The sequence below is a fragment of the Apteryx mantelli genome, chromosome 5 (genome assembly GCF_036417845.1).
Source record: "Apteryx mantelli isolate bAptMan1 chromosome 5, bAptMan1.hap1, whole genome shotgun sequence".
NCBI classification, from domain to species: Eukaryota; Metazoa; Chordata; class Aves; order Apterygiformes; family Apterygidae; genus Apteryx; species Apteryx mantelli.
In genome coordinates this window covers 71,649,395-71,664,428 of record NC_089982.1, presented here as the reverse complement: position 1 = coordinate 71,664,428, position 15,034 = coordinate 71,649,395, and the positions used below count along the sequence as shown (strand labels likewise).

General features: G+C 35.7%; 1 protein-coding gene across 2 annotated transcripts in view; it reads right to left on the bottom strand.

Moving 5' to 3' along the window:
• Positions 1 to 216: 216 nt before the first annotated feature.
• BOD1L1 (biorientation of chromosomes in cell division 1 like 1) overlaps positions 217 to 15,034 on the bottom strand; it is a 40,555-nt gene continuing 25,737 nt past the window's right edge. The window contains exons 17-25 of one of the 2 annotated variants that reach the window (XM_067298220.1): positions 14,155 to 14,228; positions 12,561 to 12,636; positions 12,445 to 12,479; positions 10,648 to 10,693; positions 7,536 to 7,570; positions 7,350 to 7,434; positions 6,750 to 6,903; positions 2,644 to 2,787; positions 217 to 1,464 (exon numbers count right to left, since the gene is read on the bottom strand). In XM_067298220.1, the coding sequence (XP_067154321.1) occupies positions 1,356 to 1,464; positions 2,644 to 2,787; positions 6,750 to 6,903; positions 7,350 to 7,434; positions 7,536 to 7,570; positions 10,648 to 10,693; positions 12,445 to 12,479; positions 12,561 to 12,636; positions 14,155 to 14,228 (758 nt within the window). In that variant the 3' untranslated portion in view covers positions 217 to 1,355. The remainder of the gene's footprint in view (positions 1,465 to 2,643; positions 2,788 to 6,749; positions 6,904 to 7,349; positions 7,435 to 7,535; positions 7,571 to 10,647; positions 10,694 to 12,444; positions 12,480 to 12,560; positions 12,637 to 14,154; positions 14,229 to 15,034) is intronic. The other variant, XM_067298221.1, reaches the window with a different exon arrangement.

Sequence of the window (15,034 nt, the reverse complement as noted above, 5' to 3'; positions counted from 1 at the left end):
CTTATAGATGCAGCCCCAACTAAATACATTTGTAAAAACAAGTTTCACAACAGTACAATTAAAAGATAATAAAATATGGCAACTCAGATTTTTGGCAAACATTTTATAATTTTTATATAAAAATCTCAGTAAGAAACCAAGCAGAATATCTGACGGAAACAGCTGCCTTACAAGAAGTTCAAAGAAAAAAAAAAAAAGTAAAGGAAAACTCCAAACCCCCAGAATCCTTTTTAATTATAAACCAGAATATGAACAAAACACTTAAAATAATCTCAGATTGTTTGGCAACTCATCACATCATTACAAGAGACACATTTGATCATAAGAAAAGTTTAACTTTATATACAACTTCACTCGAACATTTGTTCTTACCGAGTTAATATACATTAAAAAAAGATTCTGGCAATAATACCAGGTTCTATTTTTTTTTTTTTTAATACCTGTGTATAAAATGTAACATAAAATGCTGAAGCTCTATAGTTAGGAGAAGTGATGCTTGTCTTCAATGGGTCCCTCTTTGTTGAAAACGTGAATACTGAAAGAACAGGTGTTTAGTTGCAAAATAAAAGTCTGTTTCATTTCAGGGTAGTGTTGGATGACTGTAAGTAAATATAACCTAATACTATTTATTTCTTGAGGCTGGTAGTAAATTCACAAATGAAAATATAATCTAGTAAGATTACATTTTATATTTTATACTTGTCACAAATGTGAACAGAAAGAAGCCAAATCCCTTTCACTATGCTAAACTACTTTAATACATGCGAGAAAATACTTTACCAACTGTCTGAGCATATTTTAAAGAACTTCAGGTTTTAGACAGCCCTGGGGGAGCAGAGGGGAAGTTTCCTACTGATGTCTGCATAGAATGTAAAATATATAATTAAAAAAACCTAAGGTATATACTAAAGTTTACAGACCAATGCTTTCCATAAAATAAATAAAATGTCCATCATTGATTAGATTCATACACAGAGTAAAATACAACCTATTTTTACAAGTTTATATACAAAGTGTATTAGTAGGCCCAGGGGTACCTCATGGGTTGGAAGCATCTGCATTAGCGAGTCACATTGGGAAACCCCAACTTCCAAGTCAGTGATAAAATATATAACTACTTTGTTTTTCATTCAGATACAAAGTAAACTTATTTTTCATCTGAAATAAATGTACATAATATTCTGTATAAACAATAGTTTATAAAGCTGTTTAAAATGTAACTTAAAAAGTACTGCATCTATTAACTTAGAGCTCTGAAACAAGCACGTGCAAATCCCTTTGCTTTAAAAAAAAAAATAGAAGCACAGATGTTTCTTTCTTTAAACTTTTCCATGGATAGTACTTGCTGGTAAAGATTATCGTTTTGCTTTCTTTATTGGTGTCTCCTCTGTTTTCTGCTGGCCTTTTCTGCGTACCAATGTTGGGCTGCCTTCCCCTTTACGCTTGGTAGACTGCACCTTTAACCTAAAAAGCATCATTATTAATTATTTTAATAATGGTGGGACCTGGAAAATATAAAAAGGGTGATAGACAATTCTGTTCAGAGGATGGAACATGGCTGTCCATCTCCGATGAATCACTTGGACACATTATTTCAAAACTTACCACTAAGACTAAATACAGCTGTACAGACCCTAGGGAGACCATGCACACTCCCACCATCTTAGCAGGGTAGTGCATACTAATTCAGTATGTTGGAGAGTGCTCCAAATGTAGGAGTTGGGACAAGAGCCCTTCCTCCTCCTTACTCTTTTGGGATGACCTCTGGATTAGGACAGAATATAATGAATTATCTTGAGGACACAAGAATAGAAATAATGGCTTAAGTTTCACATGCACAAGAGGGAATAAAGGGCAGGTATCATGTACCCCTCATCTCCATTTAGGCATCCACATATAAGCCCATCACATTTCAGCTGCAACCAAGTACAAGTATGGCTTAAACTCCTGGCCATTTTCATAACCATGGTAAATAATTTACATCAGGTGAACAGTAACAGCTAATCAGTGCATGCTACATGTCTGTCACTCTTCCTGTAGTTAAGTTTGAAAACACTGCCATGCTTCAGAGTGAAGAACAGCTAAGTGTAAATTTTTGGCATACAATCACTCTTACAGGTAAATTACATGATGGATAGCAACTGTGCATCACATTTATTACCTGTTTATACAGTGATCTCAACCTCAAAAATTAAAAGTGTACTAGGGAAGGAAAGAAAGGGAAATATTTTCAAAACTTGGTATGAGGACTCTCAAAGCTTCTCTTATCAGCTGATCTTGGAAATATCTTTGAAGTATCAGAATTATGACATGATATGTTGCTTTAACCTGAACTACAGCTGCTCTCCCCACCATTCAGGAAAGAATCACAGCTCAGGTTAAAGTACTGCATGACAGCATTTTCAGATTCTCCCAAGAACGGGGGAAAAAACCCCAACCCTAACCTTCCAAATATTAAGGAAGGTGGTGGGGGGGAACAGAAGAAAATTCTTCAAGAGCTTTTATATATCACAAAAGAACAGAACAGAGCAAAGCTAGACTGCTGTTCAGATTTTGAAGCAGTATATTATACCTAAAGGAGAAAGGATCAATGTAGTGGCATCCAAAACAAACAATAAAAGTGGCTTTAACTTTCATACTTACTGTGTCAATGGAGGAGATTTATTCATTTTTGTATCACTTGGAGATCTTTTCTTTCCTGCTAACTTCTGTTGTTTTCTAGGAGAAACTGAACTTGGACTGCTGCCTTTAGAGGCTGCACGCGTGGTTGGCTTGCTGGGCTGCTTTCTGTAACACAAAAGAATGATGAATGTATATAGCAAAATACTTCTACCAAGTCACTTTCTTCACACATTTCAAGTGCAGAAAATTAGGACTACACAGTATTTGCAACAAGTAAATCAAAGTTGCCAAAAGAAATGGTGAAAAAACCCAACATCTGCACGTTGAGGATTCTTGTGTTCAAGACACAAAACCCAAGCAGAGCCATGTACTTTCATACCAAATATAGAACCAAAAGGCTACTTTACTAACAATATTTCAATATTTAACCAAGTAAAACTCCTAGTTCCAAATCTGCAATAATTCTGGTACATAAATGCCCATGGTAAAAATATATGTAGCTCGGAGTACCAGCAGAACAACAAAAGAAGCAATGGAAAGCAGATTGCTGAAGAACAGAGGATTTGCTTGCTTTATTGTAAAGGAAGAACTCATAGTAGCTTCAGTATCCATCAATTCAGAAACATGAAAAACTGGTTACTGGCAATCAACTTCATAGCTCACAAACCAGCCTAATTAGGTCAGAAAAACTGATAATTCAGCAATGCTGAAGATGAAGAGGCAGCCCCTTCCACATGGAATTATCCCAGAATACTACTTAAAATGCACAGTGTTTGCAGCATTTTAAGATAGAGATGCTTTGTTGCAGTCAGAACTAGCAAAATAACATTGGAAATCTGAGACACAAAAATAAGAAATTAAACTATAATTAAAAATGCAGATGTTTCTACAAGTAGAATGAAAACACTAGTATCTACATTTTTATTACAGTTTTAGATTTAACAGATATGTTAAATGAAAGAAAGTCACTTTGCCTTTACTACTTTGCAGACAATAATTCCACAGGATACATTTAGAGAATTTCCAAATACTAAGTAACCTAGGTGAGATTCATTCTACTTCAGCGTGACCAGAGAAGGCTAGGCCCACTGCTATAATCTGAGGAAGAAAGTCAACTCAATAAACGTTGTTTGAGAGAGGAATTTAATTCAGTTAGGGAAGAAAAAATCAAATCCAGAACAGGACTTAGGAAAACAGAGTCCAGCTAAATATTGATAAGAAGTATATATGTTCTATAGGTTAGTATCAGCTCAACTTGTCTTCACCTCTGAAATCAGTGGAGTAAAACTTATCTCCCAAGAAAAAAAAACAAGCTTGTCAAATACATTTAAGGTGAGTGACTCTCTACTGTCTGAGGGAATAGGAAAAGTATACTTGAGTGCCTCAGCATAGTGTTAGTCTACTGAAAGATCACAATTACATGCTTTACCAGAACTGGAATCTGCTGCAGAATTTTGACTGCCAAAGCCAATACCTATAGGAATTTCAGGCGAGACATGCTGCACAGCCTGCAACCTCCTTGGAATCCAATCTAGGCTCTGACAGAAAAAGGAAAGAGTTGTGACTATTTCAAGTGAGGAGCCTACTTGAATTCCCATTTCAGCAATTTCTTTTTAGACTGTGACAGCAGATCCATCTTAAGGCCTCTTTGCACAAACATAATGGTGTAAGGAAGTCTTAGTGTACGTACAAAATTATTTCTAAGCATGAAGCTTCTTTTGTGGGTTGATACTGCCAGTAAAGATAACCTCTCTACATAAAGTCACAAACAAATAAACCTATAAAGCCAACGTGAAACAGATATTTAAAACCTATAGTTATATATATTTAATATATGAACATAAACCTTTATAGATTTATATTTAATCATAAGACTGTATAACTACTTTCTGATTCAGCTCTAAAATTATGAAGTCAACCATGTACTACCTTGTCAACAGTACTTTAATTAAGTCCCCAAAGGCTAAAATACAATAAGATGGCCTCAGGAAAGATGTAAACCTGGTGAGCATCCAAAGCCTTCATCTAAATGAAGGCTATAATTTACAGAAACCTAGTCAATGAACAAAAAACAAAGCCTGAACTCTAATTCTATCCTGGAAGGCAGCAACACAGATTAAGACTTCACAAAGCTGTTATCTTTGCCTGTTTGTTTCTGCAGCTCAAAGGCAAGAGGATGACCTCTAATATACTTCAGTTTGCCTACCAAATGGCAGACCTATGCTAAGGGAGATGAAGAATGGCCTCCCAAAAGCCAGACTATTCTTGGTACCATACTAATCTTTCGCAGTAAGATTTTTTTTCTGAGCTTGCAGGTCACTAAAATATAGATGAATTCCTCCAGTACTGCAGATTCATGTATTTAAGTTAGATAACATATGGAAAAGAAATTGACATTGGAAATTATATCTCTGCCTTGTTTCAAGCCAAAATACAAAATGGAGACTGACAAAGAATCAAATCAGAGATCCCCTTTTACCTATCAGAACTGAAATCTCTTAGGTGCAAGTTTTGAGACATCACTAGGATGAAGACTGCCAACAGGATCAGTTCTTACCTTCTGACATATTCGAGTGTGTCTTTTGAGACCTTAACAGTTTCACATCTCTGTCATCTTGACTCAAGGTAAAACACTGTCCCTCCTGGCTTGTTATATGACAGTATTCACTATCAGAATGAGGCTGTCTTCTATAATACTGAAGACCTGAACTCCAATTCCTAATGGGGCTTTCTATTCTTCATGATCAAAAGAAACAAGAGCATTTTCCCCCTTATTATGAAACCTCCCCTTGTGCCTCTTCATCCCTAGAAGAGCGTTACCAGAATTAGAACCAAAGTTATTTGGAAAGCTCTCATCAATAATTAAAAAAAACAACCCCCCCCCCACAAAAACAAAAAACCCAACCCCATCATAACACTCAACTGTGAACTGTTACCAAGCCTTAGCATATTCAAATCAACCATTTTCTTGGATACAAAAGCTGATTGAATGGCCTGGGAAGAACTGGTTTGCCAGAGTGTAACCACTGGAGCAACCAGAAACTGTTCCTTCCCCTCAGCACAGTACTACTTAAATCTGTTGATTCAAGCAAAGCCTTCCTGTCCTCCCCAAAAGGTTCTGAATTTTTGAGGGACCAAGTAAGGTTTTTACTTAATTCATGTTTACTAGCAATCATGCAAAGCAAGATGTAACCTAGAATGTTTAACCTTCTTAACTATGTTACCTAACACTGCTAAGATCCTTTAAAGCACCGTCTCTGATTAACCAATCATCTGTACAACAGGAAACCTGTGTTACTGCTCAATATAGCCACACTCCTACAATCTAAATGTTTCAGGAACACACAGTCCAAACTACTATAAACCCATTATTATTGCCAATTACCTAGAGGGGAAAATCCCAAGACTTACCGAAGAAATAGGATATGCTTATATCGTCTATGAGAAATATTTGTCAATGTACAACTCCTCCTCTCACCTGGAAGAGGGCATTCTTAATTTTTACACAGATTACATTTGTAAATTTTGAAATGTTTCTCTGTCGCTCTTCTTTTCTCACCTACTGCTACGCAGTGCAAGCTCAATACAGAAAGACACAGCACAATTGCTCAAAAGGTTGACTCCATAATCACTAAAGCCATAGGGACTGTTCCATATATCATTGCTCAAACTATGATGTAAAGTTGATACTTAGAGAGGATAAGCTTTTCTTGACCACTAAGAAACAAGGCTAAGAAGGCAGGTACACTAGAAACTTAAATCTGTTAGTTACCCCTTCTGGCAATCGAATGCCAGAATAGTCGATTCAGGTGCTAGTAAGCAGTCTTTGCTATTCAGCACTTCTCTGTCCCATAGTTCTGCAAAAGCAAACACATCTTATACATTTCCTTGATGGGGAGAAGGAATGTACATCACATGTGAGAGTTCAGCTGTAAGTTAAACCACAACCTTGTACTTGTAGCAAATGGGTATGATTTTTAGTAGTTATTTGACAGCTTTGAATGATTTTTTTTTTTAAACATTAGCAAATGATCTTTTCCTTTAAATTCCCTCCCCCCAAACAAAAAAAACCCTGTAAGAATTGAGAAAAATATGGAAAAAACTCAGCAGTGTCTCTAAACAGTTACCTTTGAGTCTCTAATCTTGTGGCTGATCTAGTTGTGGCTCCAGAACATGTTTCATCATCTTCCTCACCATCATCTTCCTCACCTTCCTCCTGCTCTTTTATTTCCTCTTCAGTAGATGTTAATTTCCGACGTTTTCTTTCTGGCTCCAGCGTTTCTGTCCATGTAAAATTTTACACATGTGCTATAATTTTCCAAAAGCCCTCCAAAAGGATATGGACACTTCGTTTAGAAAAGGTATTCTATTCACAAATCCCATTTTAAGTAAGTAATTTTCCATTTCCTTTATGCTTCAACATTTTAAATTCACACTTGTTTGACTTAATCTAGCTAACACATTCACAATAGTTTACTTATGCAGCTCACAGCCAGAATTCATAGAAAATTTGTGAGGGTTTACAGAAGCATCTGGGATGTAGCAATTCTGACATGAGATTACAGCAATTTACACATATTTACATAATATTTACACTAGCTGTAACTCAATGATTTTTACTCAAGAAAGGAAAACTGAATAAAGCTTATCTTGTTGCTATTAGTGTACAGAAAAGCACAGTAAAATCATCTTATTCTGTCAGGAGTAGTGTAATTTCATGTTTTTACCAGTTTCCTCTAACTGAACCAGAGAACGCCTAGGCTTTCTTCCCCTTTTACGCACAACCATCTCTGCTTTCCCAGCTTCATCTTCCTGAAGAAATAAAATGGAAGCAAGTAAGGCAAGACCAATTAAATAGAAGACAGACACTTTTCATTAAATACTGCTTACAAACTTGAAATGTTCTCACTTACATTTGTTGTTTCTTTTGTATTAGATGGCTCTTTACCTAAAAGAAAAAAAAAGAATAAAACTTAATTCTAAATTTCAAATCTTTTGCTAATCAGTTTAAAAAGGAGTTCTTTCAAACTGTCAACTTTTCATAAACATCACAGATGCTCAGAAAACATTTACATTTATCTAAATTAGAATCTGGCTTTGAGGTGTTTTGTTATACAGAGGCTGTACAAGATAATGATTTAATTATTTTTAAGGAATAATGTGACTAACACTATCATATTTATTATGTTGTTGCATATATTGTTTTATTTTAATGGAAAAGCAAAAGTCAGTTACTTACCCATTTTGATAACTGTCAACCAATTATAGAATCACAGAAGTATTTAACTTTGAAGGGGCCTGTGGAGGTCATCTAGTCCAACCTCCTTTTCAAAGCAGGGCTAAATTCAAAATTGGATCATACTGCTCAAGATCTTGTTCAACCAAATTCTGAGAGTCTCCAAAAGTAGAGATTCTACAGTCCCTCTGGGCAACCTGTTCTAGTGCTTAACTACTTCCATGGCGAAGCAGGAAGATGGCAGTAGCTCAAAAAGGCAAATTAAAAACCTGTCTAATATTTGGCAAGCAAATTATGCCATGCGACTTCTTCTGTTGAAGTGGCCTAGATTCCCAATTCAGTACTGGCCTGGGTATTTTAAAATACATTTTATGAACCCTTTCACCCATCTTGTCCCAACTTGGTCTCTCTTTATGGTGGATGCTTATCACTTCTATCCTGATTAACTCTATGATGAGAAAAAGATTACTTTTTAAAACTTTTGATGTCTGACAACTGGCATTATCTGCAGTACAGTAAAGGTAAACACCCCTAGCAAGAGAAGGAAAGAAGCAACCTAAACAAAAGCAGACACTTGTACTTTTTTCTCCTGTCACAAAACTGCTGCCTATTTATGCTATTTGAAAGCTACAAGAACAAACTGTAAGCCATTACTGCTTTTCTGCTAGAACATAGAAGGATATGTTGTCAATGCAATGGATCAAAAATAGACCTCAAGGAGCACAAACACATTCTAAAATTCACACACAACAATCTTTTCGGTCGTTAAAATTAAGGGGAGAAAATTTTACATATAAGTAAATGAAATAATAAAACAAAAATGTCTCACTAATTCAATAAAGTGCAATAAAATGTAGGGCTGTCCATTGTATAAAGTATTTTACACTAAATCAATTAACACATAAAAAGTTTATTAATTCTGTCATGTTCAAAGACAGGTACTTTAAAATCCTGGTTTGTTTTGGCAAATTTACAGCAAAATGTTTTGTGGCTTAAAAATAATGCATGCAAGTATAGCACATGCCTTCTTAAAAGGTACAACACTCTTTAGGAAGTGAAAATGTAGTACTTTTGCCTCAACATATGAAATATAAAAGTAATTATCATAAATTAGAGTCATTAAAGTCTTACTAATTTTACAGCAGTAACCACTAATTAGTGTAATATGATTTTAGTTTCAGGTTCAGTTGTCAGTTGCTTCTACTTATTCAGGAAGAATTTAGCAGAAAAGCCCTTTTCCAGTGCTGAGTATTTACACCTGAGGAAGTGTTATGGGAGGATGCTGTGAGAAATCTGTTATCTTTAGCTGCATGAGCTGTACTGAATGAGAAGTTTTCTCTGCTTACCATTCTGTATGCCGATCTGACCCTAGCACAAATCCCTGTGCAGAACACCCCAAAATTACCAGAGTAAGTGAACTGCGCAGAGGGATTGCACTTTGTTTTCCTTTCTCTGCCAGGGGTTTTCAAATCCTTTTCTCACATGAATGCTAACATAAAGTGTTTCATGAGATATTTCATTCACTCACTCACACTCTTCAAAATATCACTGTGATATAACAGCCTTTTACCTAGAAAACTAAATGTTAGGTAACACACTAAATTAACCTTTAAGTAAACAGTCAAGTGACTGTCCTCATTAATAAAAAGCAACCCAGAGTGTACTTTTACACCCTTCTCACATTCTTGTCTGTTCTCTTGCAGTTGATAGAAACCAAGCACTACGCAATCAGCTAGCCCTCCAGAGACCATAATTCTGAAGCATATGGATTAAAGCTGACATTTAACAAATGTAATGAAAATAGGAAATAGTCCATATGTGCAGTGCAGCCAGAATAACGTCTCTGTAGACACATAAGCTTTTGGAAACTCCTGAAGGTTTGTTTTCAAGGTTTGTTTTTTCAGATTTTGTTGCATGTTGAAAGTTTGTATCTGTTCCTAAACCACTTCTTAACCTTCCTTTCAGGTTTATCTGCTTCCTGAAAGGATTTTAAAATATATATTATGAATGGCCATAATTAAAAAGACACACCCCTAATCAATCAGCACAGATTCAGACACCATACTTGTGGAAAACTTACTATTCAAAATTGTCTAACAAAGTTTGACCTTTTACAAATCATAGAGGTCTGAACAGAAAAAAAAAGAAATATAAAAATATCTGATCTTTCTGTTTAATTTGAGTTTAAAGCACCAGAAGTACATTTCTAAGTAAAGTTAAGTGATCATCTTCTAAGGATCTTACAGTTGCCATGAAAGGGGAAAGAAACACCTCCTCAAGCTGCTATGAACCTCTTTAGCCTCACGACCACAGATAATAAAATTAACTGAACAAAGCTAGAAAAAAAATTCTCTACATATATTTTAGAATTTTTAACATAACTGTGATTTTGATGTTTGCTATATGAAAGGAAACAAGCAAAAATGGAGAACAGTCACTAGCAGCCAAGAACCAGTTTGACAGGGTACCCACCTGCTTCTGAGAAGTTCTGCCATGTGCCTATCCACACACTCAAATGCATAGGTACATTCTTCAATATATTGTTCAGCACTTAAAGATACAGCAGCACTGTTGAAATACATTCTTACCAAGCTGCTACTTTGTTAAACGAAAACCTTAACAGGAATTAGGGACAAGCCTTCACTGTTTACTCACATGCTTTCACAAGGTTATAATATTGACTATCAGAGACGACATTTAGGAAGGACCCATTGGCTTTTCTTGAAAAACCTCTTACATTTCTCCCACCATTTCTTTGACTTGTTAAAGCCGAGAGTCAATTTGCTTACCTGTTTGAGGAGTTCTTCCTCTACCCACAAAGGTAGGAGACTGCTGCTGGAATTAAAACAAAGAAAAATATTTTTTTTTTTAAAAAGAAAAACTGAAAAATCCATCATTGTATTAATAAATGCAGAAAACTGCTTCCATTCATATTGGAACATATCTGCAAATCCAAAAAACATGAATATTCTAATCAGCATGCAGAAAGTTTATATCTCCATTCTTGAATTAACAGTAGCCTGCATTTCTTTCTATTTGTGATAAAAATTTGAAGCTTTACTATAACACTAAGTGAAAAGCAGTTTTGGTCAAAGGCATTTCTGAAAACAATTCTCAATTATACAAATAAAAATTTAGTACAGTCGTTTTATGTAATAACACATACAAATTTGCAGAATTTTGATCAACAGAAGTTTGTATTTACTCAGATTACAGAAAAAGCTGTGTATAGTTACGTGATCTCTTATGACAACTATAAATAAATAAATAAATGTGTATAAAAACAACAACAACAACAACAACCAGTTGCTTTCATCACTTAAAAGACTGTACTAGGAAGTCTAAGCTTCCTTATAATTCCAGACAGAGGACTGATATAACTCCTTCTGGAGCCGGCCTGTAATTGACTGACAAATCTGTCAAAGTCATCACTAGAGGTGCAAGACCTTTGAAATGGTCAAACTAGAACAGGAAGATTCAGTTCCCATTCTGAGTGTCAAGGTAAATCTATTTCAGAAGGGATTTTAAAATTAGTTTTCATTCTTATTTGAAACAAAGCCAATATTTCAAATTATATTTCATTGAATTAGTACTAAAAATGGATTAGGAAAAAGAGAGTACTCTGAAAGGGCTGCCTGAAATGCTGCAAGGGCAGAACAACTGGAAAGTTGGGATCCAGCAAACAGGGACTAGAACAGCTGCTATCTATAGCCTAGGTGAACTCCCAAGGCTCCTGGCAAAGCTGGCTCCTCACCAAGAAAGCACACAGGAAACGTGAGCTCCAACACAGTTTTTTTTCAAACCATCTCTTTTCTGTGCAATAATTTTGATTCTGATATACACAAATTCCTGAGAGAAGGGCCTTCTACCAGAATAAATCCAACTACTTGTATTCCACAAACAGGTCTGATTCAGCATTACACTGCACGCACTGTAATCCAGCTGGACTGCAAAAATACTTTCAGCAGAATACTTCCTTGGCAATGAATGCACTTCATGCAGATTAGGAAATTAAGATATTGCTGATATTTAAAAGACAGAATTATATTTCAGGAGGTATTAGATTGCTATCAACATGCCTCTGTCTTCTGAAAGAATGGCACAAACTGCAATATAGACAATACAACTATATTACACAATATTCTCTTTTACAGATGTTATGAGCTATTATGAGCTACTGTTAGGATAGGCCCAGTTGAGAAACAAAATTCTCAGTTTCTCTGAACTAAGTCACCCTTTATCTTCAGGCCAAAATGACTCTCAGCTCAAATTAAGAGACGTGTGCATGCAATCAGAATTCCATCCTGCAAACAAATATATTACTAGACCTTGTATCATTTATATTAAATACATTGCACTACATTCACTTCAGTCAAGCTATTTGCCATGATCAGACTTTATAGCCTATTTTGCTTACAGAGCTCAGTTATATTAGAAGACACTTTTTAGAGTTTTTTGTATGCTTAGACTGAACTTAATTTTCAATTTTTCCATAAGAAGTTTCTGAAATACTGATTAACTGATAAACAGAAAAACAGCTCTTGAATTACCATGTTTAAATGCACCCAAAAAATAAAGGCACTTACATTCCCAGTGCTCATATCAGCTTTTGACTCCCCACCTGAGGGAAGAAATACGAATTCAGAACTTGAAAGTTGACTGTTTTCATTATTTGTCCATAGAGGTATTATGAAATACTTACCACCAGGCTGTGCAGCTTCGAGGGGATATTTGCGAGGCCTTCCTCTTTTCCGTTTCACTACTATAGGTTGATTTTCCTGTCAAAAGGAAAGCACAAAAATACTTGAGTAACTACAATTGACATTTAGCATGGATTTCCATTTGAACAACATAATACAAAGAATGATAATGACATAATGTAATAGTAGCAGAAGTAGTGCTTGTTAGCTTAAAAATATAGATGAGGTTGGTTTTATGGAGAGAAATACTGATTTTTATGAAATCCATTAATAGAGTTGGGAAAAAAGAAAAAAGAAAAGCTACTGAATATACAAACTGTGGCTGGCCTCAGGCACACTGCATGCCCAAGAACATAATGCTTTTTCCCTCCCATCAACCGTATCACTTAGTCTAACAAACGATACTGTCTTGCCCTATAAATCCTACTACATTTTTTCCACTCTCACGACAGCTCCAAACTTTGCATCTTGGAAGTCCCTTTTGCAATGCCATATAATGTAGGCTGCATCTCTTAACAGTTGAGGAAGCGCTTACTTCAGCGTCTTAAATATCCTATTACTCAGATTGGTGAAGTTCTCTATAGGAACAGGGTCTTTAGTAGAAAACATCCCTTACTTTCAAGTTTAAGCTTTGAAGGCAACCTGTAAGTAATGAAAATTGGTCAGACGCTCAGATCACAAAAATCCTCGATAATAGATTCCTTCCTTGTATCTGTAAGGAAAGTGGGTTAAGTTCCTCATTCAAAATTTACTGAAGTCTAATGTGATTTCTTTCCCCCATGGATCTTAGTGACTCAAACCTTGAGTGAACAAACATAGCAATTTACTCTTTAAATTTTAAAAGGTCTTCTCCCATTTCCAAAGCAAATGATGAAATTCAATGTCTTTATGAGCACTGAGTTGTCTATTTCTGGAGCCAAGCAACAATTTTCATCTCTTTGGGTTCAGACAGTCTTCTACCTCACCACTGCAGAGTATGCCACAAATGTGACTAAACAATAATACACAGAGTTTCAACATTTCTGAGTGGTAATATTTTTGTAAAGCCTTGAGCAGTCAAAGTATTGGAAATCACACCTACTGCTGTTCTGAAACTGATACTGTGTGTGTTCTAGACTGATACAGTTTTAGAGCATAAATGTTACTTTCTGAGAAAATAAAGGAAAAAAATGTGATCAACTATGTTTTAAAAACAGAGGTATTTGAAATTACCTGTTTTTATGGGTTTCAGGAGCAATCTTGGTACTAACTACTTTGGAACATGAAGCAAAGTAGTTGAAGTACATATTAAATGAAGTTCTTTACATCAGTGTCTCTTCAGATTACTTTCTAGTACTGATAAATGCAGGAAGAGAGTTATTTCTAGTTCAATAATCAGCCACTGATGGCTTGTACTGTGAGTTTATACTTTGTGACAGAGAATTAAATGAATGTTTGGTATTTCACAGTGTCAACAGACAAATTTTCACAGCTGCTTTTGTTTTGGTGAAGTTAAAGTTTTATTACTGTTGTCAACAAAAACAGGAAGACAAAGTACTTTTTCCCCCCCCATTGTGAACCTGCATTATCTCAGTTTGTTAACTGAAGACCACTCACCTCTACAGAACTTGCATTTGATTCTAGATTCTGCTTTGCCTTTTCAGACATTTCCTGCTTGATGATGAATTCATCTGTGCACACACACACACACACACAAAAAGAAAGAAAAAAAAAATCAAAAGAAACTGTACACCTTTGTTTTAGGCAATGAAAAAGGTACATGAATCTTGGCACTATTTTAAAAGCATTATTTCATTCAATAGTCCAAAATGCAGCTCCCCTAAAACACACAAACTAAAAACTTGATTTGCCTTGCACCAATATACAGTACTGGATTGCCAGGATACTTCACTGGCATAGTCATGGACTTCAAATTTAAGATAAATACAACAGCTTGAAGGCATGACTTATCATAAAATGGCAAGATAAAGACAAACCACTATTTCATTCTCTCCCATGTTCCATGAAAGAGGAAGCTGAAGATACCCTCAAAATGTACTGCAAAACAGTTTCATATTTGTCAACAGGCTCACTGAACAGACAAAACTATTAACAGGGCAACCGATATTAGAAAAGAGACTCACCCTATTCACACGAAGGCAGGCTAATGTCACATCAAAGCCAATACGTTCAGGACATGCCATCTCTACTTATTTGTTTTAGTGCAATTAATGAATCATCTACAACAGTGCAACTTACACTCTTTCCTGGCTGGTTTCTCTACAGAAGCAAAAAGTACTGCTTTTAAAGGTGAGCATGTCAATTCTTCCAAGGAAGGGCATCTCTTATTTGTGGTCAGAGTTAGAAGGTGACCTTCTTGTCATGTGCCCCAACTGTGCTATTCCCCAGCCAACCGGCTATTTCTGATGGGCTGCCGTACCCAGGCCACATACTGAAGCTACAATAACAAAGTGGACGGGTGGTATCAGTGTACTCC